Source organism: Cervus elaphus, chromosome 4, assembly GCF_910594005.1.
Source record: "Cervus elaphus chromosome 4, mCerEla1.1, whole genome shotgun sequence".
Classification (NCBI taxonomy): Eukaryota; Metazoa; Chordata; class Mammalia; order Artiodactyla; family Cervidae; genus Cervus; species Cervus elaphus.
This window is the reverse complement of record NC_057818.1, coordinates 57,212,452-57,236,963: the sequence shown is the minus strand read 5'-3', so window position 1 is coordinate 57,236,963 and position 24,512 is coordinate 57,212,452. Positions and strand designations below refer to the sequence as shown.

The 24,512-nt window shown below is 57.8% G+C and overlaps 1 protein-coding gene across 6 annotated transcripts in view; it reads left to right on the top strand.

The window, feature by feature from the left end:
• Positions 1 to 24,512, top strand: part of SHANK1 (SH3 and multiple ankyrin repeat domains 1) — a 50,916-nt gene that overhangs the window by 6,290 nt on the left and 20,114 nt on the right. For 5 of the 6 annotated variants that reach the window (XR_006340634.1, XR_006340633.1, XM_043899887.1 and 2 more), the window contains 11 exons: positions 47 to 198; positions 2,859 to 3,026; positions 3,431 to 3,547; positions 9,423 to 9,500; positions 9,715 to 9,781; positions 10,041 to 10,371; positions 11,226 to 11,419; positions 15,719 to 15,832; positions 15,999 to 16,074; positions 16,550 to 16,576; positions 24,227 to 24,309. Coding sequence is in view for 4 of the 6 variants with exons in the window: in XM_043899887.1 (XP_043755822.1) it covers positions 47 to 198; positions 2,859 to 3,026; positions 3,431 to 3,547; positions 9,423 to 9,500; positions 9,715 to 9,781; positions 10,041 to 10,371; positions 11,226 to 11,419; positions 15,719 to 15,832; positions 15,999 to 16,074; positions 16,550 to 16,576; positions 24,227 to 24,309 (1,407 nt within the window). In the remaining 2 variants the exon portion in view is untranslated. The remainder of the gene's footprint in view (positions 1 to 46; positions 199 to 2,858; positions 3,027 to 3,430; positions 3,548 to 9,422; positions 9,501 to 9,714; positions 9,782 to 10,040; positions 10,372 to 11,225; positions 11,420 to 15,718; positions 15,833 to 15,998; positions 16,075 to 16,549; positions 16,577 to 24,226; positions 24,310 to 24,512) is intronic. The other variant, XM_043899890.1, reaches the window with a different exon arrangement.

Genomic DNA, 24,512 nt, shown 5'->3' with positions numbered 1-24,512 from the left:
GAGGCCAAGGGGCTGCACGTGACTGGCCTTTCCCCCTGCCTCCCAGAGACCCCCCTGACACTGGCTGCCCAGACCGAAGGCTCCGTAGAGGTGATTCGAACCCTGTGCCTGGGCGGGGCGCACATCGACTTCCGGGCCCGGGATGGCATGACCGCGCTACACAAGGCTGCCTGTGCCCGCCACTGCCTCGCTCTGACGGTGAGGTTTCAGATCCTCCCGGGACCCTCCCCAGAGCCCAGAGACACCCCCAAGTGACCATGTTCCTCGCCCAGACTGCGTCCAGCCAATCCCCCCGGCCCCTCCGTCCACCTCCCTCCTCCAGAGTCACTCCTCTGACTGCAACCAAGACCCTCCTGGAACCTCCGTGAGCCCCCACCCTCCCCAGCTCAAGGCTGGTGATCAGCTATAGCTGATGGTCACACGGACCCTTGCCCTGTCCCCAGGTAGATCGTGTTAACTTCCTGACACCCAGAACTTCTCCAGCCCCACTGAGCCAGCAGCCGACACCTATCTCTGTCTCCCTGAGATGTAGACTCTTGCTGGTGCCCTTTATTTTTTTATTTTTGGGCCGCACGGCACAGCATGTGGGATCTTAGTTCCCCGACCAGGAATTGATCCCGTGCCCCCTGCACTGGACGTGCAGGGTCTTAACCACCAGACCACCAGGGAAGTCCCTGGTGCCCTTTAAAATACAGAGTGAGCTCCCCACCGTGCCCCCAGACACCGTCCCTCCATCTGCTCCCCCAGACACTGGTCCTCCCGCTTCCCAACTCAGCCCTTCCATTCACTCTTCTCAACCTACAGCTCACAGTCCCAGTACCCCACCTTCGCTCACCTGAAATACAGCCCTCTCCTCCAGCTGTTGCTGTTCAGCTGCTCAATCGTGTCCAACTCCTTGCAACCCATGGACTGCAGCATGCCAGGCTTCCCTGTCCTTCATTATCTCCCAGAGTTTGCTCAAACTCATGTCCATCGTGTCGGTGATGCCATCCAACCATCTCATCCTCTGTCGCCCCCTTTTTCTCCTGCCCTTAATCTTTCCCAGCATCAGGATCTTTTCCAATGAGTCAGCTCTTTGCATCAGGTGGCCAAAGTATTGGAGCTTCAGCTTCAGCATCAGTCCTTCCAATGAATATTCAGGATTAATTTCCTTTAGGATTAACTGGTTTGATCTCCTTACTGTCCCAGTACAGTGCCTAAAATGTGCCTTTACAAGCAGATGAACCTCGTACACCCTCAGTGTATATACATGGAGGCTTCCCAGGTGGCTCAGAGGAAAAGAATCCTCCTGCAGTGAAGGAGACTTGGGTTCAATCCTTGGGTTGGGAAGATTCCCTGGAGAAGGAAGTGGCACCCACTCCAGTATTCCTGCCTGGAAAATTCCATGGATAGTGGAGCCTGGTGGACCGCAGTCCATAGGGTCCCAAAAGAGTTAGATACCACTGAACGACTAAGCATGCACGCATACATTTATGGAGTCAGCTTACCCAATCTTATTTTTAAATGTTCTTCCTCTCCCCCTCCCCAAGGGCACTTGATGCGTCTTCATCCATAGATCAGGATAGAGCGCCCCGGAAGTTGTTGGTAAACACAACGACTCATAGATGATCCAGCCTAACCAGCCCTCCCCCTCCTTCTCCAATCCTTTCCTGAAGAACCCTGAAGGCAGTCAGACACCAGTCACAAAGGTCTGCCTTACAGCCCTGGAATTGAAAGACCCTCTTCATGCATCCCCCCTCCCCCAAACCCCTTCTGCCACCTGCTTCCCAGGTGCCTCTAATGGTAAAGAACCCTCCTCCCAAGGCAGGAGACATAAAAGATGTGGGTTCCATCCCTGGGTCGGGAAGGTTCCCCTGGAGAAGGAAATGGCAACCCACTCCAGCATTCTTGCCTGGAGAATCCCCATGGACAGAGGAGCCTGGCAGCTACAGTCCACGGGGTCGCAAAGAGTCAGACAGGACTGAAGAGACTTTACACATACACACATACCCCCAAACCCCACTCCTGCTCACGCCCAGCCCCTACCTCCCAGGCCTGCGCTTGTTCAATCCAGCCGCCACTAGCCACGGGCGGGGGAAGGGGGGCTGTTTAGTTTTAAATAGATGAAAATGAACTAAAATTAAGACTTCCGATTCTCAGGCTTACTAGCCACCTTCCAGTGGCTCGGTAGCCCCCCACGCGGCTGCCATGTTGGATCGTGCGGTTGTAACTATTTCCATCGCCGCAAATGTTGGAAATGTGCTGTTGGACTGCGCCACCGCTGACTGTTCGCGCGGCGCTGGCGCCGCCAACACTCCTCACACGCTCGAAGCTGCCAGTCTTCCAGGCCCAGATCCGTGTCTCAAGGGGGACCACTCCCTGCCCCCACCCCAGCCCCTGGCCCCAGTGAGGCTGAGCCGAGTCTCCTTGACCCGAGCCTGCCCCCTCCCAGACCGCTTTCTCTGCCTCTTGAGATCCCGGACCTCACCACACCTCCCACTCAGCCAGGGGCCCTCCAGCATCCAGACGCCCTTCTCTGATTGGTTCCCCACACCAGCCTGTTGAGTAGGTGGGCACTGAGGCATTATGCGCCTTCAGCGGCTCATGCCTCATGGCTCATGGTGGAAGGCTGGGCAGGATTTCAGAGTGAGAGGGAGGGGTCCTCTGGAGGCATCGCCCCAGTCCCTCCGTTGTTCACAGGGATGAGAGAGGCCCCGAGAGGGCAAGGGCCAGCCTCAAGGTCACTCAAGGGCGTCGCGGCAGCATCAGCTCTGGCTCTGACCCCGTGTGGAGTTACCCAGGTCTCTTCGTCCAACTGGCCCTTGATAACGAGCCAGTACTTGTGTGATTGTCATCTTTTTTTTTTTAACCTTTCCTAGGCGCTCCTGGATCTCGGGGGCTCCCCCAACTACAAGGACCGCCGAGGGCTGACTCCCCTGTTCCACACGGCTATGGTGGGGGGTGACCCCCGCTGCTGCGAGCTGCTCCTGTACAACAGGGCCCAGCTGGGCATAGCTGATGAGAACGGCTGGCAGGAGATTCACCAGGTACTCCCGCACGGCCTAGAGGGGTTGGGTGGCGTGGGCGGCGCGTGGGCCCCTTGGGCGGGCAGGGATCAGGGACCCTAGTCCAAGGATCGGGAACCCTAGTCCAAGGGCCTAGGGCTGTGGATGCTGGGGTCCTCACAGGGGATGGAGGGGGGAGTAGCATGGTCCCCAAAGAGGAAGGACAGAGGTGTCACCGCCGAGACTCTAAGGAGTTAGCCTGGAGCCCTGGGCCTTGGAATGACTGGTGACGTTGACAGCGTGGGTCCCTAAGCAAGAGTGGCGCCTCAGAGGAGAAGGCGGGGGGAGTGGCGGATGCAGGGCTGCCTGACCTCCAGGTGGAGGAGAGAGACAGACGCTGTGGTCAGGTGGGTCTGACCCGGCTCTTCACCCCTGGTCCTCTCCAGGCCTGCCAGCGGGGTCATTCTCAGCATCTGGAACATCTGCTTTTCTATGGAGCTGAGCCTGGAGCCCAGAACGCCTCGGGGAACACGGCCCTGCACATCTGTGCGCTCTACAATAAGGTCTGCTCTCCTCCTGGGTCCAGCCTCCCAGCCCCCTGGTGCCACCCCCCGCCCCTGCTCTTCCACTATTTCATTCATTTGTTCATTTGTTCACTCATTCATTCATTCAAGACCTGTTTCCTGAGCTCCTTCCCTGGGTCAGGCTCAGAGCCAGGGGCTGAGGGGACAGTAGTGAGCAAGACAGACAACCTCCCATCAAGGGACACACCCTGCCAGTGTGATCCCAAGTGTTCAGAGGGAGGTCACCGGGAATCCAGGTCTCCGTGGGGGCGCACATCTGGGCTCGGCCTTAGCGCTGGGTCGATGGAGGTGTCTCTCAGGAGGGTATGCCATCAGAGCTAAGAAGAGCAACAGGTGGTCATGTAGAAGAGGGCAGAGGGGCGTTCCCGGCAGAGGGCACAGCCTGTGCTGAAAAATCCAGAGGGGAGAGGGTCAGGGTTGTTCCTGGAAATGCAGGAAACTACAAGGTCCTGTTTCTTTTCTTTAAAAAATTTTTAAGATATATTTATTCATTTATTTCTTTATTTTTGGCTGTGCTGGGTCTTCACTGCTGTGCGTGGGACTTTACTTGTGGAGAACAGGCTCTAGAGCAAGGCTCAGTAGTTTCAGCACACGGGCTTCATTGCTCCGCAGCATGTGGGATCTTCCCGGACCAGGGATCAAACCCGTGTCCGCTGAATTGGCAGGCAGATTCTTAACCGCTAGACCACTGGGGAAGTCCTCCTTTTAAAAACATTTTTACTTTATATTGGAGTATACGTGATTTACAGCGTTGTGTTGGTTTCAGGTGTACGGCAAAGTGATTCAATTATATATAAATATAGATCCATTCTTTTTCAGGTGCTTTTCCCATATAGGTTATTACAGACTATTGAGTAGAGTTCCCTGTGCTATACAGTGGGTCCTTGTCGATTATCTATTTTATATATAGTAGTGTGTATATGCTGGGCTTCCCAGGTAGCACTGGTGGCAAAGAACCCACCCGCCAAAGCAGGAGAAATAAAAGATGCGGGTACAGTCCTTGGGTTGGGAAGATCCCCTGGAGAAAGGCATGGCCACCCACTCCAGTATTCTTGCCTGGAGAATCCCATGGACAGAGGAGCCTGGCGGGCTACAGTCCATGGGGTCGCAAAGAGTCGGATGTGACTGAAGCGACTTCACATGCATGCACGCATGCCGTGTGTATATGTTAATCCCCAAGGGTTCTGCGTCTAATGGGTCTCCATTCAGCTGCCACAGGAGCACCTACTGCAGGGGATGAGGGACAGTCCCCAAGGGGGACAAGAGTGTGTTGCAAGTTGTAGAGATTCAGGGCTGGGTGGACGGTCCCCAGCTCAAGAGCTCTGAATGGAGGTGAGCAGTGAAGAGCTGGTTACCCGCTGTAGCTGTGCTGTCGTGGCTGGTTGGGTTGATAAAAGCTGGGGCTTTCAGCCTGATGACCCCAGCTGGTTTGTCACCAGTGCACTGGGGGAGCCTGGGCAGATCAGCCCAGTCCCCGCAGCCCCAGTCTCAACACCTGCTTCCCAAGGCTCCCTGCCCTTGGACGGTTGCCTCAGGTCTTACGAGGCCAGGGCCTGGCATGCTGCAGCTGACCCATCAGCCTCTTCCCCCCTCCTCCAGGAAGTCTCCCAGAACAGCCCCAGCCCCTCTCATCAGAACGTGCAGTGCCAGGATGTGGCAGGTAGCCACGAGCCGCCTTGTGGCAGCAAGCAGTCTGCTCGCTCGGCGCCCGCCCGAGCAGGGAGAACGCAGTGTTTGTCCAATTGCCTGTACTTCCCCTCCCCGGTGCGTCTGTCTCTCCCGCTCCCCATGTGGGCCTCATTCTGGATTTTCTGACCCCACAGCCGGTGTGCAGGCCAGGGCACCCCGAGCAAGTCCCCTCCCCTCTCTGAGGTTCCATCCGGCTCCCTGAAGTCAGGATAACAGCAGCTGATTGAAGGGGATGAAAGATCATGCATGATAAGTGCTCATCCCTAGGAGGCAGCTATGCTAATAATAATGATTATTCTCATTATCATTACTGTTATCAGTCAGGATCTGGTCAGGAGACAGAAACCATACCGGTAATTTGAAAGGGAAAATGTAGTGTATAGATAGAGAGAGAGAGGCTTCTCAGGTGGCCCTAGTGGTAAAGAATCCACCTGCCAAGCAAGAGATGTAGGTTCGATCCCTGGGTCAGGAAGGTCTGCTGGAGGAGGGCATGGCAACCCACTCCAGTATTCTTGCCTGGAGAATCCCATGGACAGAGGAGCCTGGTGGACTACGGTCCATAGGGTCATATAGAGAGGGAACAATTACTCCGAGTGGGTCAGATGAGTCAGCCATTTCCCTCTCCTTGAGCTTCTACTTTCTCATCTGTAAAATGGGTCAGTAACCTCTACCTTGAAAAGGATCAAGGGTGTGAATGTTTGGCTCGCTCTCAGCATGGTACTTAGCAAATAGATGCTTGACAAACACAAGTTCTTCTCCGACTTTCTCTCCACTCCTCTTCCCTCCCAGACTTTCAGCTTCCCAAGGCCCAGAGCTGGGTCTGAAAGATTTCCTCACTCTCTGCCCCTCTGGTCTCCTGGCCAGCCCATCTAGCCTCTGGTGCTGAGGGTCAGGGCCATGTGCGGGTTGTGAGCTCCTCAGGGGTGGGGCTTGAGTCTGATCAAGTGCTCTGCCCCAAGGCCATGACATATAGTAGACTTAGATGCATCTTTGTTGGATGAGTGAGAGTGAATGAATGAATGATGGATCAGATACCTTGAATCCCCCGCCAAGACCACGCACAGCATCCGGCTCAGAACACTCAACAGGCATTTGCTTCGAGATAGACTGAATGACTCCAGGAATGAATGAATGATTTGAACGAATGACTTTTGCATGACTCAACTGCACATCCTCATCCTTTCCAGGCCCATTTCCTGAGCACCTATTGTGTGCCCGGATGTGAGATGAATCAGACACAGTATGACGCCCGTCCTCGGGAGGGCGGGGTGGGGGGAGGTTCACAGTCTGGCCAAGAGGCAGATGTGTAAACGAATCACTGCAATACAGTGGGATGAGTGCTAGCACCCCGGTACATACGGGGTGCTCAGGGGTGGAGCGAACTCCTGGCTGAGATGAAAGAGATGCTCCTGGGCCTGGGCTAGGCACAGTGACGGTGGGGGCAGGCAGATATGCAAAAACACACACGGCACCAATTTATCATCGAGTCGGGGAGACAGCATGTGCACACAGGGACACACAGTCACACTCACAAACACGCCCAGAAAATGAACCAGGCTAACTTTGCCATCCAATCAGGAGCCATCGGACTTGGGCGATCAGAGTTGTGTTTTCAGGGTAGACAGATGAGCGCTAGAATCAGAAAGCTTAGTTTGAGTCCCAGCTGCCCCACTGACTGGCTGTGGGACCTTGGCTACGGATTTGCCTTCTCTGAGCCTGTCCTGTAGGAGGGACCCGTACAAGCATCCTTGATGGGTCTGTCACGTGAAGAGGGTGAGACCGAGGAAGTGTCTGGTGAATGCTGGTTAGACTGGCATCTGGGGGATTTGGAGTGGAGCTGAGCTGGAGGCCAGGTTGGGTTTGGCCAGGCCAAGACAGAGGAGGAGGGCTCCCCTCATCCAGCAACCGTTTTTGAACGGTTCTATGGGCCAGGCACCATGCCAGGCCGTGGGTGCCACAGACAAAACCTTGCCTCTCCAAAATAGACAATGGAGTGGGGAGAGATGCTGGAGATGAATAAAATCGAAATGTAATTTCAGGGAGGCAGTATTATAAGGAAAACGAGTTAACTCTGACTTAGAAGAATGCCCAGCACACAGCAGGTATCATATAAATTAACATAAAGCCAGGAACAGGTCAGGGGTTTATTTTTGACAAGGTCATCAGAGGGGCCTTTTCTAAAGAATTGGCCTCTGTGCAAAAATGTGAATCAAGTGAGGAAATGAGCTGTGTAGAGAGCTAGGGGCAGAGACTCCTAAGTCGAGGAAGCAGCAGGTGCAAAGGCCCTGGGGCACGAGCCTGCCTGCCAGAGAAGGGAGGCCAGAGGAGTGAGGAAAGATGGTAGCAGATGAGGTCGATGAGGCTGGGGCTGGGGGTGGCAGGGCAGGCAGATCAGTGGGGGGCCTCCCAGACCAGGACAAGGACCTTGGGTCTGTTGTGACTGACACTGGCAAGGAATCGATCTGGACTTGGATGGCATTTGTCTCCCACCCCCTCGACCATCCAGCCCTGGCCCCCACTGCCTCCTGCCTCCTTCCTTCTGGGTCTAGCAGAGCGTTCGAGTAAGGGCTCAGGAGTCAGACACACCTGGGCTCGAATCCGAGGGCTGATTGTCACCGGCTCCCTTCGAAGCCTTAGTTTCCTCGTCTGTAAAATGAGGACAGTCATTTCCATCTCACGGAATTGTTGGGCCAGTCAGTGGCTACCGCCTCTAAGGCGCTCTGACATGCAACATAGTAAGTCCCCCACCCCAAGAGGTCTGACTTGGTGGCTCTCAAGCTGGATGCTCCCGCACCCTAGGGGACATTTGGCAGTGCCTGTGGACGTTCTTCACTGTCACCACTGAGGAGGGAGTGTCACTGGCATCTAGTGGCAGAGACCAGAGAATGCTGCTCAATGCAACGCACACACAGGATGACCTGCAATGCACAGGGTGGCCTGCAATGCTCAGGGTGGCCTGCAATGCACAGGGTGGCCTGGCTACAGAGACTTGTCTGGACCCTAAGTGTCAGTAGTGCTAATGATGAAAGCCCCTGATTGGGAGGTTGGGGCGAGCAGATGCAGGCTATTATATATAGAATGGATAAACAGCAAAGTCCTACTATAGAGTGCAGACAGCTATAGTCTCCTGTGATAAACCATTAAACGGGCTTCCCAGGTGGCACTAGGGGTAAAGAACCCGCCTGCCAATGCAGGAGACCTAAGAGACGTGGGTTTGATCCCTGGGTTGGGAAGATCCCCTGGAGGAGGGCATGGCAACCCACTCCAGTGTTCTTGCCTGGAGAATCTCCATGGACAGAGGAGCCTGGAGGGCTACAGTCCGTGGAGTCGCAAAGAGTCAGACACGACTGAAGCGATTTGGCACGCATGCGGGCAAACAGTAATGGAAAGGAAAAATTTCAAAAAATGATATAAATATGTGTGTATGTGTGTATAACAGATTCACTTTGCTCTATAGCAGTAATTGACCCAACATTGTAAATCAACTATACTTCAGTAAAATAGTAATAATAAGAAGAAAACCCTGGTTTAGGTTAGTAGCCATCCAATACACTATAACCCAAGTCACATGCAATTTTAAGTATCCCAGGAGACACTTTTTTAATAAAAGGAAAAAACAAACAGGTGACATTAATTTTAGTAGCATATTTTGTTTCAAAAATACTATCCTTTCAAGTAATCAGTATAAAAACTGTTGTGCTGTGCTTAAGTGTTAGTCACTCAGTCATGCCCGACCCTTTGCGACCCCATGGACTATAGCCAACCAGGTTCCTCTGTCCATGGGGCTCTCCAGGCAAGAATACTGGAGTGGGTTGCTATTTCTTCCTCCTGGGGATCTTCCCAACCCAGGTATCGAACTCACATCTCCTGCATCTCCTTCATTGGCAGGCGGATTCTTTACCGCTGCGCCACCGGAGAAGCCCCCATAAAAACTGCTGGAGAGATTTAAACTACATCTTTCAAGTCCTTGAAAGCCGGTGTGCATTTTGCATACACAGCACCTCTCAGTGTAGACTGGCCACGTTTAAAGGGCCAGTGGCTGCTGTCCAGAGCAGGGCGGGTTTCCACCAGATGGTTCCAAAGGCTCTAGCGCAGTGTCTGTGTCCACTCGCGGTGGCCTTAACTGTTTTTCTCTTCCCTTTCACCCCGTGCCACTGTCCACCAGGAGACGTGTGCTAGGATCCTTCTCTATCGAGGGGCCAATAAGGATGTCAAGAATAACAGTGGACAGACCCCCTTCCAGGTCTGTTGGGGCGGCTTGGGGGAGGCGTGTAAAACTCAGAGGGGTAAATTTTGGGGAGCTGGGAGGGAGGCAGGCGGTCTCGGAGAAGAGGGAGGCTGGACTTGCTGGGGTGAAGGTTGGGGGGTGCAGGGCAGCTGGCTGGAGACCTCACAGTGTTTCCTGTTTGTTTTTCTCTCTCTCTCCTACCTGGGCCTCCCTTACCCCCTCACGCCAGGTGGCAGTAATCGCTGGGAATTTTGAACTTGGGGAGCTGATCCGAAACCATCGAGAACAGGACGTGGGTGAGCGAGCTAAGGGGAGAAGTTGGGGTCCTTGCAGGGGGGGTGCATGGTGGGATGGGGAGTCAGCGGACCTGATCTGGGGGCCAGGATGGGACCAAATAAACCTTAGAGGACCGTGAGCACCTGGGCAGCGGGAGGGGTTGGGGTCCAGGAGCCCCACTCTTTCTCATCTGTTTCTCCCCCGGTGCCTCCCCCCCCAACTGTCTCTTGCCTCCTGTGTGTCTCCCCACCTGCCCCCCGGCCTCCGTGCCCACCTCAGTGCCCTTCCAGGAGTCCCCCAAGTACGCAGCCCGGCGCCGGGGACCCCCAGGCACAGGGCTGACAGTGCCCCCCGCGCTGCTGCGGGCCAACAGTGATACCAGCATGGCCCTGCCCGATTGGATGGTGTTCGCCGCCCCGGGGACCTCGTCCACGGGGGCCCCCGGCCCCACCTCAGGGCCCCAGGGCCAGGCGCAGCCCACCGCCCCCAGCGCCAAGCTCAGCAGCGGGACCCTGCGGAGTGCCAGCAGCCCCCGGGGCGCCCGGGCCCGCTCCCCGTCCCGCGGGAGGCACCCCGAGGAGGCCAAGCGTCAGCCTCGTGGACGGCCCAGGTAGGGGGGGCTCAGCCCTGGTCCCGCAGACCCCCAGCCCCTGAATCCCTCCTGGGAGCCACGGCTGCCCCCCACCGCGCTCCATCCAACGCACTGGTCCCCACCTCGGACCACCAGGTCTCCCTCCTGACCCCGAGGCAGTGAGGGCATTGTGAACCAGTCTCGCAGCCGTGTATTCCAGTGCACCAGAGTTTAGCTCAGTAGTCACTCCGTGGGCCAGGGGTGGGGAGGGTGCCCAAGAGAAAGGCTGGTTCCAGCCCCTGAGGACATGCAGGCAGAGACATAAGACAGCCTGGGCAAGGTGAGAGGAAGCTCAGCGGAGTGGGGGTGGGCGAGGAGGGAGACTGGAGGGGCTTCCATGCCTGGAGATGAGGCTGGAGGCGGGGAGGATGAGCAGGGGACATTGGGGGGAGCCGGCTGGAGGGGGACAGGGAGGGGGTGGGCGGGAGGAAGATGGTGGCGGGCTGGGGATGGCGGGAGAGGCGCTGGACCCAGCCCAGGAGGAAGCTGGGAGTCGCCGAAGGCTCGTGAGGCAGGGATGACACAGGCAGAGCTTCAGGAAGCTGAATCAGGCAGGGTGTGCAGGCCCGTGGGAGGGGACAGAGCCGGAAGCCAGGAGGCAGGAAAGGGGGCCGGCGGGCCCACAGCGGGCAGGCAGGGGAGCCCCCAAATGCCCTCTTCCCCCCCCCCACCCCCCACCCCCGGCCCCCGAGGAATCAGAGCCGGAAAAGGCACTCAGACCCCCTCCCCCACCCTGATGCTCCACCTCCCACCCCCCCCCAAGGACCCCTGTTCTCCCAGAGGCGCCCCCTCCCTCCACTCGCCCCTGCCTCTCACACCCTCTGTGTATGCAGCTCCAGCGGGACACCCCGGGACGGGCCGGCCGGGGGCACGGGGGGCTCCGGGGGCCCCGGGGGCTCCCTGGGCAGCCGCGGGAGACGCAGGAAGCTCTACTCGGCCGTCCCTGGACGCTCCTTCATGGCCGTGAAGTCCTACCAGGCCCAAGGCGAGGGGGAGATCTCCCTGAGCAAGGGCGAAAAGATCAAAGGTAAAGGGGCAAGGGTTTGGGCAAGGGTCAGCAGGGGAACTCACCCCCTTCTCAGGGAGGGGCCTGCGACCAACAGTTGTCCAGAACCTGGAGCTTCCAGGGCAGCCTGAAGACCTCAGAGAGACCTAGGTGCCCCTTCCACCTCCGAGGGGCACACAGCGGAGCTCAGATGCGCTGCCAGGAGGTGGGGTCCAGGCAAAAGAGAGGAGATGAGCATCTCTGGGACAGCGACCCCACGAGGTCCCATCTCGCTCACCGCCACCCTCGAGGGCGGGTGTCCGGAGCCCATTGTACAGTCAAAGGGGCAAAGCCTCACACGGGTGAAGCGACTTGCCTGAGGTCCCCAGTCCGAGCGCACAGTTCTTCTCGCTCTCTTGCGCGGAGAGTGAGGGACACACTGCCTTGACTTCACCTGCCTCTGCCGGGCGTCTTCATCTGAGACCCGGGGTGTTGGTGCCCGCTTCCCCGGGCTCTGATGAGATGGGCAGTAGGTGAAGCCGGTCCCTGCCGAGGGCTTCCTGAACAGAGGCTGCTCTCATGGGGGTTTGCCTCTCTTCTGCCTCCCTGCCTTCCTCTGGAAAACCATGCCAGGATCCCCCGCGTGCAGACTTCGCAAGGCTGCGGATGTGTGTTCTTGGACAGAATGGTGCTTTGGAGACAGGAAGTACCCAGCCGTAGTTCACTGGAGGCGGGGGAGCAATTCTTTGCCTGACTCTAGGCTGGTAGACGAGCCAAGTCGCATAGGGGTTGAGAACCAGGCTGTCTGGGTTCAAGTCCCGGCTCCTGCACTTCCTGAGGGTGGCCTCAGGCAAGTGACTTCTCCGGGGCTCAGTGTCCTCATCTGTACAATGGGACCTTTGCGAGGATTAAAGGAGTCAGCTCTTGGAAAGCCCCCAGAACAGTGATTCACACCTAGTAAGGCCAGCTGTCATCATCACACGCGGCCCCACTAGGGGCACTTAGAAGGAAGGGAAAGACCCTCGGCCCTGGGGGAAGCTGAGTCCGGGGGTGGGGGGTGTCTTCCCACAGGAGACATGGTTTAAGTGGGCCTTGAAGAGCGTGCCGGGGTCAGAGCGTCAGTCGGGTTGTGGAATTACATCTGTCTTGTAGTCTGTCTCCCTGGTGCCTGAGTTTCTGAAGATGAGATCACATGTCACCGGGGGCCGGGTCATCAGGGCCCAGGTTAATGACCCGGGACACAGAGGGCCTCAGTGCATACCTGCTGAGTGGACAGGTGGATGGATGAATGGCCAAATGCAGGAGCTAACTGTGGGGGCCAGGCAGGGACAGTGTCTCTGGCAGGGGGGCAGCGTGCCAGGGGAATGTGTGTATGTGTGTGTCTGTGTGTATGGCCAGGTGGGGGGTCAGTTCCGTCGCTCAGTCGTGTCCGACTCTTTGCAACCCCACGGACTGCAGCACGCCAGGCCTCCCTGTCCATCACCAACTCTCGGAGTTTACTCAAACTCACGTCCATTGAGTCAGTGATGCCATCCAACCATCTCATCCTCTGTCGTCCCCTTCTCCTGCCTTCAACCTTTCCCAGCATCAGGGTCTTTTCCATTGAGTTAGTTCTTCGCATCAGGTGACCAAAGTATTGGAGTTTCAGCTTCAGCATCAGTCCTTCCAATGAATACTCAGGACTGATTTCCTTTAGGATGGACTGGTTGGATCTCCTTGCTGTCCAAGGGACTCTCAGGAGTGGGGGTCAGGTCTGTGCAAAAGAAGAAAGGGAAGCTGAGATCAGAGGTGAGGGACCCTCCCACAGGCAGAGGGCCATGGGCTGCATCTTCTGTGTGTCTTTCTGAATGTCAAGCCCAGTCATCCGATGCACTGCCTGGATTTCATATCCTGTCCTTTCCTTAAAAGTTCCCTGATTGCCTCAGAGCACACCCACATCCATGATGTCACTGGTCTTCTTCATTGCCCGATTAAGGCAGCAGACTCCCTCTGCTCTCAGGATCAAAGCCTAGGGCCTCAGCCTGGCCTGCAGGCCCCTCCACTGCCCACCCTGCCCTCCACACGACCTCATTTCAGGCTACTCTTCCCTTCACCTGCAGGGATCCAGGGACCTTATTCTCCTCATCCTTCCTCAAACTCCCCAAGTCCTTTTCCACCCTAAACTCTTTGCACATGCTGTTCTTTCTGCCTGGAAAGGCTTTCTCCCCTCTCTTTGCCTCCTCCACACTCAGCATCCTTCAGGTCTCAGCCTGTATGTCACATCCTCTGAAACGCCTTCCTGATCCCCCTATGCCATCAGATTTATTTGTTTATAAAGATTTTTTGATGTGGACCATTTTTAAAGTCTTTACTGCATTTGTTAGAATATTGCTTCTGTTTTATGGTTTATGTGGAATCTTAGCTCCTCAACCAGGGATCGAACCCACACCCCTCTGTGTTGGAAGGCGAAGTCTTAACCTCTAAGACCACCACAGAAATCCCCTCATCGGATTTATATACTCCTATCTGGTCTTTCTCCAAAATTCCTTTCCTTTCCCCTCTCAAGCCCTGACCTCAGTTTTCCAATCATGGGGTCACTTGTAGAGTTATGTCTCCCCCGGCTGCCAGTCTGGAAGCTCCGTGAGGACAGGAACCACGTTGGCTGTGTCTGACAGCTCTACTCACTCCCCTGGTGGCTCAGACAGTAGAGAATCTGCCTGCAGTGCCGGAGGAGACCCAGGTTCGATCCCTGGGTTGAGAAGATCCCCTGGAGAAGGGCATGGCAACCCACTCCGGTATTCCTGCCTGGAGAATCCCATGGACAGAGGAGCCTGGCGGGCTATAGTCCACAGGGTCACAAAGAGTCGGACAAGACTGAGCAACTAACACAACAACTCTACTTGGTTCCTAGCCTGACGTCTGACTCATGACTGGCACGAAATACATATTTGTTTAGTGAACAAATGATTGATTCCCAGATCATCCAGCTGGGCAAGGCAGAGTCAGCCAAGAGCCCAGACCTCTTGACACACATCTGCTCTCTTCCGTAACCTGGAGCACCTCCTGGCTGGGGTTTCCCCAGACCCTCTCAGAGGAGGTGATCGGTGCAGGGCAAAGCATCAGATGGCCCCAACCCCAACCCTGGCCTGGCTCAAGCCACCCCTGGGCAAGAGGTGTTTCTATTCTAGCTTCAACTTCACCTTTAAAATGGGAAATCAATTGTTACCTACCGAGGTGTAAGGATAGAGTGAGTGAAGGATGTGAAGGGCCAAGTGGGAAGAGAGCTGTGAAAGGTGCTGGAGAGGTGGACGGCTGTGGGCTTGTTCCTTTCGCTCTCGTCATGATCAGGAGCAGCAGCAGCAAAGCACTAGAACAGAGAGGTAGCAAAACAGGAGTGTTCAAATCCAGGCTGCCAAACCTGGAGCAAACGCGCCTGAGTGTCTCCGAGCCTCTGTTTCTCCATCAGTAAAATGGGGCACATGACAGTATGACAGTGCCCCTCTTAGGGTCCTGGCCCCGGTGAGAGTTGGGTAGACATCAGCTGTCCCTCCTGCCCATCATTGTGGGTCAGCGTATGCCCCATGTCTAAGGGGTAGGGGTGGTGGGCAGGGGCCTCCGGTAACGAGCAGCGGAGAGAAGGAGAGACGATTCTAATCTCCCATCTAGAGCCAGGGGAAGCAAAGAGAGACAGAAGGAGGGGTCTGGGAACAGAGGACAAAAGGTTTAGTGACAAGGAGACTGCAGGAGGTGGCAGGGGTAGTGATGAGGTATTGCACGTGACCTAGGAGCCTAGCGGGGGTTTAGGGAAATTACGGAATAACTGAGTTGTGATTGGTTACCCAGGGCGATGAGAGCCAGTTGTGGACATGTCCCTAACTTGCAAGGACCACATCATGGGACACAGCTCCTTTCCCCAGTGCCTCTTGGTGTCCCCGTTGTGTTCAGGAAGCTACTATGCAGGAGTGACTATCTCCCCATTCCCCTTTGTGGGGCTTCCCTGATGGCTAAACTAAAGAATCTGCCTGCAATGCAGAAAACAATGCAAATTCAATCCCTGGGTCCAGAAGAGCCCCTGGGAGGAGGAAATGGCAACCCACTCCAGTATTCTTGCCTGGGAAATCTCAAGGACAGAGGAGCCTGGCGGGACCGTTCATGGGACGGCAAAGATTCGGACATGACTGAGCACACACACACTCCCCCTGTGCCCCTTCCTGGGGATGCCCTCGGGCCGGGTTCTGGGCAAGGTGCTGAAAATTGTGGAAAAGCTGTGCATCAAGTGTTGGGAGCAGGCCGGGTAGGGGAGGTGTGGGCAGCAGGGAAATGCAGAAATGTTTCTATTCTGTGTCCCCACTCCCCATCCAGTGCTTAGCATCGGGGAAGGAGGCTTCTGGGAAGGCCAGGTCAAAGGTCGCATTGGCTGGTTCCCCTCTGACTGCCTGGAAGAGGTGGCCAACCGCTCCCAGGAAGCAAAGCAAGGTAACACCCCCAGGTGTCCCCGACTTACTCTAGATTTTCATGTCCCTTCCTTTCCCCCTCCTGGTGGGGGTGAGAGGTCGAAAGGAAGGCTTGGGCCAGGACCCCAGGGGATGAACCCATGATTTCCAGAGTAGAAGATCCAAGGTCATCCTTTGTCCCCCTGCAGAAAGCCGAAGTGACAAGGCAAAGAGACTCTTCCGGCATTATACCGTGGGCTCCTACGACAGCTTTGATGCCCCAAGGTAAATGTCCTACACCCTCGGGCAACCCCCCCCCCACTCCACATCCCTCCCACTCCACCTTTTAAGTAAGTCCACCACCTCAAAGCCCCCTCTCTCATCTGATCCCTCTAACGTTTGATCGGGGTGGAGGGAGGCAGGGTTAGCTTCAGACCACACAGCTCAACCCCAAACCATCCTTGGCAGCCACTGAGACTGCCCAGCTCTGGGGTAGCCAGAGGCCAATGAGGTGGACTGGGGCAAGGTGGGGGTGCCTGGGGGGCTGGGGAGCTCCCCTGTATGGTGGCTGGAGGCTCCCGTCTCCTTCATGTGCCGCATCTCTGTGCAGTCCTGTGCGGCGGAAGTGTGTGCATCCCATGCTGGCCGTGTGGGGGGAGGTGGGGGGCGGACAGCAGAGCCGGCCACGTGGGGTGGGGGCGGGGAGAAGGCACACTGACACCTTTCCCCTCCCTGGCTGCTGGCTGACTTGCTTCTGAAGCTTGATGGATGGGATTGGCCCAGGGAGGTGAGAGGGGAGGGGAAGGGAGGGAACGGGGTCAGGAATGGGAAGGAAGGGGTGCCTGGGGGCGTATGGATGTGCGTGTGTACCCCCAGAGCTACCGTCCCCCTGTGCGTGACCGTCTCACACAGTCGGCGAGCATCCCTGTACAGATTCCCCAGGCGTGTTCTTGCCCGTGTGCCTCTGTAGGTGTGCATGACACGTGTCTGTGTGCATGTGTGGCCGGAGGCCCTTGGAGTTCTAGCCCTGTGCACATGCCCGTGACAGCGAGAGGGTGTGTCCCGCTCGGTACAGATGGGTGCATTTGTGGCTGTCATTTCTGGTGCACGATTGTGGCTCAGTGTGTGGCTGTCTCTCTCTGCACCTCTCTTTCCTCGAATCCTTGTGTCTGAGAATGAGGGCCAGTGTTTTCCAGAGATGTCCAGTGTGTCTGCTTACCACCTGGGGACCGGCGGTGGGTCTCTGCACATGCCTGTCCCTCTTCATGCACGTCGCTGTGTGTGCGCATTAACGCATAAAGTTGTGTGCATGCATTTGTGTCTGTCCGATTGATCTGGAATTCAGGACCTGGGGTGTTGGGGGAGGGGAGGGAGGAAGAGGGGAGGACTCCAGGGCTTGAGCTTCCAGAAGGGCCGGCTGTGGGGGAGGGATGGTCATAACTGGGCATCTGAAAGATGACATCCCCCCCCACACCGCTCCCCCTGATCCAGGGAAGGGTCTCCTTGTTCGTAGCATCCTTCCATTAAATGTGTCCAAACCTACGTGTCTGTGTTCTGGCCAGTGGGGATGGATCGGGGCGGGGGAGGGCCCGGGGTGGGGGTGGGGGGGAGGAGAGAAGTGACAATATGGGAAGAGAGGGTGGGACTGGGGTGCCACCCTGCGCCCCAAGTGTCCGAGGCGCTTGACCATTGTGCGTGTTCGCCTGGCACGTCTCCGGCTCTGGGCACTGGGTGAGTATCGAGGTCCCCCCCCCACCACCCGGAGTCTCCCCATCAGCCCCTGCTTCTCGTCTCTTGTCAGTGTCTCTGGGTCTCCCCTTGGCTTTGGTTTGGGGGTCGTTTGCTCTACCAGCTGGATGAGGGTAGTCGCTCAGCTTCTTCCTCCTCTTTCCTCTGCTTGTCAAGTGCGTGGCCCCCCTCTTCCTCCCCTCCTGCCCGCTGGCATGTGCGGCCCTGCGCGCGGCATGTCTGAGGTTCTCCTCCCCACCCCCCCACCCTCCGCTCTCCCCGGCCCTGTCTGGGGTGGCCTGGCCCGTGTTGTGACCCTGCCTCCCTGCCGGAGCTGTGCCGTCCCGCCGCGTGTCACCCCTCTTGGCCTCTGCTGCGCTCTGTCCTCTCCCCGGGGGTCTGTGGCTCTCTGGCGGGGAGCCGTGGTGCGTGGATGTCCCTCCGCCTGGACTTCTTTGCGGGGAGGGGTGTCTCTCCCTGTTCTGGCGCCCAGTCCAAACGTCCTGGCTCTCCCTTTCCGGCCCCTTCCAGACTGTCGGGGTGCATCGTGCGTCTGTCTGCTGTGGGGGGCGGGGGGGGGAGGGTTGTGCGTCCCCTCCCGGGGTCTCTCTCGCCGCGCCGTCCCCCCCGGCTCGGGAAGTGGGGCTCGGTGTCCGCGCGTCCCTCGCACGCGGTTGCGAGGCGTCTCGTGTGATGTTGTGCGTCCCTCTCCCCGCGCTCCCTCGCTCTGCACCTGCGCGGGAGGGCTCGGGAGGGGGGAGGGGGGCGAAGGGGGGGCCCAGACCGGAAGTGCCTCCCCCTTCTCCTCCCCCCGCGCTCGCCCCTCCCCCGTCTCCCGCCAAGGGGGCCCCCGCGCTCCCCTGCCGGCCCCCTCCCCCCGGCCCGGCCCCCTCCCCCGCCCGGCGCAGGACGCCAAGGGGTTAAGCCTCGCGCCCGCCGCCCGCCTCCGGAGCTGTCCGCGGTGCTGAAGCCGGCGCCGTCCGCGGTCCTCGCGCTCCCGCCGCGGCCCGACCCCGCGGCCCGCGCCCCCGCGGCCCCCCGGCATGTGAGCCCCCGGCCCTGCCCTCCCTCCCGCGGGAGGGCGCGCGCCCCCTCCCCCTCCCCCTCCCGGCGCGGGTCAGCATGAGGCGGGGCCTGGGGGCCCGGACACGGGGGTTCGGCCGAGCGGGGACGGGGACGCGGCGGCGGCGGCGGCGGCGGGGGCGGCCGGCACCGGGACCGGGGCCGGGGCCGGGGCCGCGGCGGCGATGGCTCTGTCAGCGGTCGGCGGCGGCGGCGGCGGCGGGGGTCTCGGGGGCGGCCCCGGGGGGGGCTCCCTGCCGCAGCCGCCCCCCGCGCTCTCCTCCAGCTGGCCGGCCCTGGGGCCCCGGCGGCGCAGCGTCTGGTATATCTACAGGTAACGGAGCGCGCCGCCCCTTTCCCCCCGCGGCCCGACCCGGAGGCCCCGGCCCGCGGCGACGACCCTCCCCCAGCCGCTGATTCCCCCAGTCCTGGGGCTCCTTCCCCGCCCCCAAGCCGCTCGCCCCCTCCGCCCTTCTCCCCTAATCTTCTCTCGGCACTAAGCCCTTTCCGGACCCCTCTTCTCTCCCCTTCGTTTTCTCATTCCCCCCAACCCAGGCCTGTCTCCCCGACATCCCCCCCACACACACACACACGCACACACACACTCCTCCGGCCCCTCCTAGGCCCTTCTAGGCCCCCTTCAGCTCCTTCTCCAGGACGTCCCTCCTAAGGAGGCCCTCCAGACGGACTCCACTCCGGGATTCGGGCCCCACTTGTCCTTCCTGCCACCCTTAGCGCCCCCACTCTAGAGCCCTCCCCTCAGGCATCTACACCCCAGGCCCGCGTTCCTCTGATCCCTGTGCCCCCACACCCCTTCACGGAGTTGGCAAGTCCCCCCATTCATACCCCTCTCTCCCATTCACAGTCATCTCCCCCCATCACATACGCATCCCGCCCCCGTCTCCCCTCCCCTCCTCTTTTTCCGCTGCGTGTCACTGTGCGACGGTGCGTGTGTCCCTATGGCTGTGGCGGTGTGCGTGCGTGTGTGTGACTGCCTGCAGCCCTGTTTGTGTGTGTGTGTGTGTGTGAGCGAGAGAGAGATGGTGGGCTCCCAGCCCACCCCCCAACTGTGTCCATCTGTACGTCCCTGTTTGCCGGCGTCTATCTCTGTGTGTGACTTGGAGCGATAGCGAGGCTGTCTGGGGACTAGTGTGTTTGCTTGTGTGTGGGGGGGGGTCTGTCCCAGGGACTGCGGCTGTGTTTCCCAACACCCACCCTCCTTGAGCAGGCCTGCCCCCTCCCCCACAACCACCCTTCCCCGGTCCCCGTCCCCACGCACCCCTCTCCCTGCCCCAGGGGTCCGTGCCTGTGTGGGGCACGTGTCGAGCTTCTGCACGGGGAACTGCATCTGCTTCTGTGTGTCACTCCTCAGCATGGGAGGGGGCTGGCTTCCCTGCGGGGGGCTGGGGGCGCCCTCTGGGCAGGCCATGGAGAGGCTCTGGTGCTGGGACACAGGGAGGGGCTGAGTGCCGGGGCGGGGGGGGGGCGCTACCTACAGCAGCAGGCTCTGGGCTGTGGGATCCTGGGTGTGCGAGAGGGACCTTCGGGGTGGGGGTGGGGGGAGTGGAGGCTGCTGCAGTCCCTGTGTGTGGGATCTGGTGAACAAGAGCTGGCCGCTGGGCTCCGGAGGCCGCTCAGGGTCGCCGAGGGATGGCCTGGGGCGGAACATTGTGTGTGCTCCTGCAGGGCAGGTAGTCAGCCCTACGGGAGCATGAATGGGGTGCTGCGTGGGTCGCCAACAGTAGGGCAGGGGGCGGGGTTAGAGGGTCTGGGTAGGAGGCTGGCAGGATGGAAAGGGAACAGGGGGGAGTGGGGGATACTGAAGTCGGGGGAGGAATGGGGAACACCGGAGCAGAGCTTGTGCGCGGGGCGAACAGAGGAATGGGGTAAGGAGGGGGTGCAGGAAGTGTGAAGAGGATTGGGGGGGCGGGGATTCAGGCAGTTCGGGGAGAGCACAGAGAGGAGATGCAGGGAATGTAAATGAAATGCAGCTGCCAGTGAAAGGAGACAGAAGGAGGGGTGAAGTGAATTGAGGATGCGAAAGTAGGAGGAGGCTTCCACGGATGAGAATGGATGGAGGGGGGGAACTGGAGTAGGAAAGAAACCTAGGATGCTGTAGGGGATACAGTGGGGTTCTATACTGAGGCTCGAGAGGCTGTGGGAGGGATGAGGGCAAAGGAGAGGGAGAGCTGGCCTGAGAGGGGGTGAGGAGGTCACAGAAATCTGTGGGAGACAACTTTGGGAAAGGGGATGTGGGGTGTGCAAGGGCAAAATGGGAAGTGGGAGGACGGCCCCGTGGGGTGTAATGCGGGCTTGCAGAGGTGAGAGCTGGTGGGGAGTGGGTTAGGGTCCTGGGGAGCTTTCAGACAACTTGAGGGGGGATCCAGGTGCAGAGCAAGAAGGTATACACAGGAGTAGGGGAGAAGGAATACCCAGTTATAGGGAGTTGTGGACACAAGAGGGCAATTGGGCAGTTCAAGGAGGATGAGAGATACAGCACACAGTGCTGGGGGCTGGTGAGAAAGTCGTGGGAAAGAGAGGTGTATGTCCAGGATGGGGAGACTCGAGAGGGAGGGATGGGGTGATCTGCTGGTATTTGGATATTATTGGGGTATATGGGTTGCCTACCACTCCAGTGTTCTTGCCTGGAGAATCCCGTGGACAGAGGAGCCTGGTGGGCTGCTGTCCATGGGGTCGCACAGAGTCGGACACAACTGAAGCGACTTAGCATGCATGCATGCATGGGTTGCCTATGTGGAATTCAGATCTTGGCTGTGACATTTTTTTCTGGCAGGTGTGATCTTGAGCAAATTTATTTCTCTGTGCCTCAGTTTCTTCATCTATAAAATTGGGATGATAACAGCCAACCCCTTCCAGGGGGTGTCGTGAGGACTGAATGAATACATAAACGTAAAGTGCTTGGAATGCCGTCTGGCATTCAGCAGCTGTTCAATAAATGTTACTTGTTGTGCTATGGGCATAGCCTGAGATAAATTTCAGGCACTGGAGGGGCACGTTCATGGTGAATTGGGGGCAAATGTATATGTACTGGGGTGTTTGGTTTCAGTGGAGTGGAGGGTGTTACTATTGCAACTACCCGGGTACTTTCTTGGGAATTGTTGAAGAATGTTGTTCACTGTGTGAGCTCAGGCAAGTTCCTTGACCTTTCTGTGCCTCTGTTTCCTCATTCGTAAAGTGGAAATGGTACTCACACCTACGTAGAGGCCGGCCGTGGGAGATGATGGATTGAGTCATTTACCTGTGAGGGGCTTCAGATGCTGGTTGACATAGCACAGGCTTTTTCTTCCCATCTAATGGATAAAGGAGTCTTTTTGAATTGTATTAGGGGCTGGATGTTTGGGGGAGGCTTATGTATGAACTGTGAGGAGAGTGTGGGGTGAAAGAGAGATTGAGGGGGATGGGGGAAAGGTAGGGTTTGTGGGATGGATGAATGAAAGCGAAACTGCTGTAAATGAGGAATAAAGGGGATCTGAAGAGCATTACTGGCCACTGGGGGGCCCTGGAGATCTGGAAGGGCTATGGGGGCAGCGAGGGCCTGAGGGCTCAGAGGAGGTTGTCAGGCTACACGGTGGGCGCAGAGCTGGGGACGAGGATGCTACGGAGTTCATGGTCAGAAGCAGGCAGCTCTAACCTCTCAACTCATTTCTACTGGCCCCATCATTCACCCACTCAAGGAGCCTTCTTGACCTCTTTCCTCCCCTTCTTCATCGCTTTCAACCCCTTCCCTCCTTCTCTTCCAACATCCTCTCCACCCAGATACAAGGTGATCGATCCCTGGGTTGAATATAAGGTCTAGAAGATGTAGTGGATATGGCATAGACATGTTTACTGAAGCATCATCAGCTCTGAGCCAGGGCAGTTGTGGGCTGTGTCTACACGTGCATGCCTGCTGTTGGGCCCAAGGGGTTCTAATAATGGGTGGGAGCAGAGCTGGGGCCAGGGTGCATGTGCAGAACACTGTCCCTACAGTACAAATGTATGGATTCAACCGTGGATGTGTCGGGGGTCACGGGACTACCCAGCGGGGCTTGCGTGTGTGGAGGGGGTTGGTGCCGAAATACAGTAGGAGCACATTAAGTATTATTGGAGTGTGCTGGTTTGTGTTCAGGGGGCGTGTTATGGGAATAGACTGAGATCAGAGTGTGGGGGAGTTATTATTGGAGCATACTGGGATGTGTGGGGGGGGGTTGCTGAAATATACTGGAGTATTGGTGGAGGCCTGTTTTGCCAAATCTGTGGGGGTAGGTAATTGGAACGCGCAGGGAGCATGCTTGTCTATTATTGGAGTGTGTTGGGGCCTGTGGATATTATTGGGGTATTCTGAGGGGGCTGCTTGTGCGCTGGGCCATGTTTCAGACGTGACTGCAGGGTGTCTGGACGTGGCAAGGCATGGTGCCTCGGGCAGGGGTGGGGGATAGTGGGTATTCTGAAAAGCCTGGAGCTGGGGTGCCTGGGTATTCTGGGGTGCCTGCAAATACTGGGGCTCCTGGAATGGAATGGATGTGCAGCCCTGATGTACACCGTGGTGACATCTAGGGTTTGCAGCTGTTACCTGAGTGAGCCTGGGGCCGGTGTTGAGAGACACGAAATAGGTCTGCGTTTAACTGAACTTTTCTGGCTATGTGAGCATCCGGCCTTACAGGGAACTCTCCACGTATTCACATGCAGTTTTCATTTTGCTAGAATTCTCTGACCGCATGAAGGAGATCCATTTGAGTATGCCAGGAAGTAGATGTCATCGCTGCACGCTAGAATTTTCTGTGGCAACGGAGACATTCCATATCTGGGCCATCCTGCGTGGTAGCCGCTAGCTGTATGTGGCTGCCGGGCCCTTGGAAATGTGGCTAGTGAGGCTGAGGAACTGAATTTTTCCATTTAATTTTTAATTAATTTGCATATAAATAGACACAGGCAGCTAGTGGCCACCATACTGGACAGTTGCTGAATAAGCAGTGTTAACAATTTGCTCAGGGACCTGGGGAGATGTTACTTTAGCATGTATATATGTGTGTGTGTGTATATATAGTCTGGGAGTTGGGAGAGGTATCATCCAAGTACAGCTGTCCTCTGGACTAAAAGACTTGGCCGAAGACAGAGAACACATCATATTGCACACGCTCTGTACCCAGCGCTCTGCTGAATACTATATACACTACAGATGAGGGAACTCGCACGGTCACCCCACCAGGTGGGGTCTGTCATCGTCCGCTGCAATAGACAAGGCAACCGAGGCCCCAGAGGTTAAAGTCAGGGCTCAAGGTCACAGACAGGAAGTGGCCAGCAGGGCCTCCAGCCAGGCTGTCTGGCGATCTGGTGGTTCACCTCTGCGTTCCTCCCGCCGTGCTTGCTGAATGGATGGGTGGATGGATGCGCCGATGGATGAATGAGGAAAGAGTGAGTGGGAGACCGCGCGCTCCAGGCTCCGAGGGGGAGAGGCCTGTCAGGGCTGCTGCAAGCAGACACACGTGGAGTGGGTGAGGAGGCTCCTGGGGGGGGGTGTGCAGTGAAGGGTTCCGGAGCTTAGGTTCAGGTTGCCAGGTGGCTGGCGGGGCACGAGGTGGCTCCGTGTCTCATGATCCTTTTTCCACCCACCCCACCCCCGCCCCTCCCCCACCCTCCCCGCCAGCGATTACATCATCAAAGAGAAGACAGTTCTGCTGCAGAAGAAGGACAGTGAGGGGTTTGGGTTCGTGCTCCGGGGGGCCAAGGGTGAGTGCCGGCCGGGGTGGGGATGGGAGAAGGGCTCTCTGACCCAGGGGGATGGACAGGGGAAGGGACGCCCCCCTTCCTGGGACCCCTCCCCCGACCTGCCCACCACCCCACCCCGGGGTGCTGGTCCCTCAGTTACGGTGAGGCCTCTGTGACTTGGGTCTGAGCCCCATCCCCTGCTCGGCCTCTCCACCCCCTCCCCT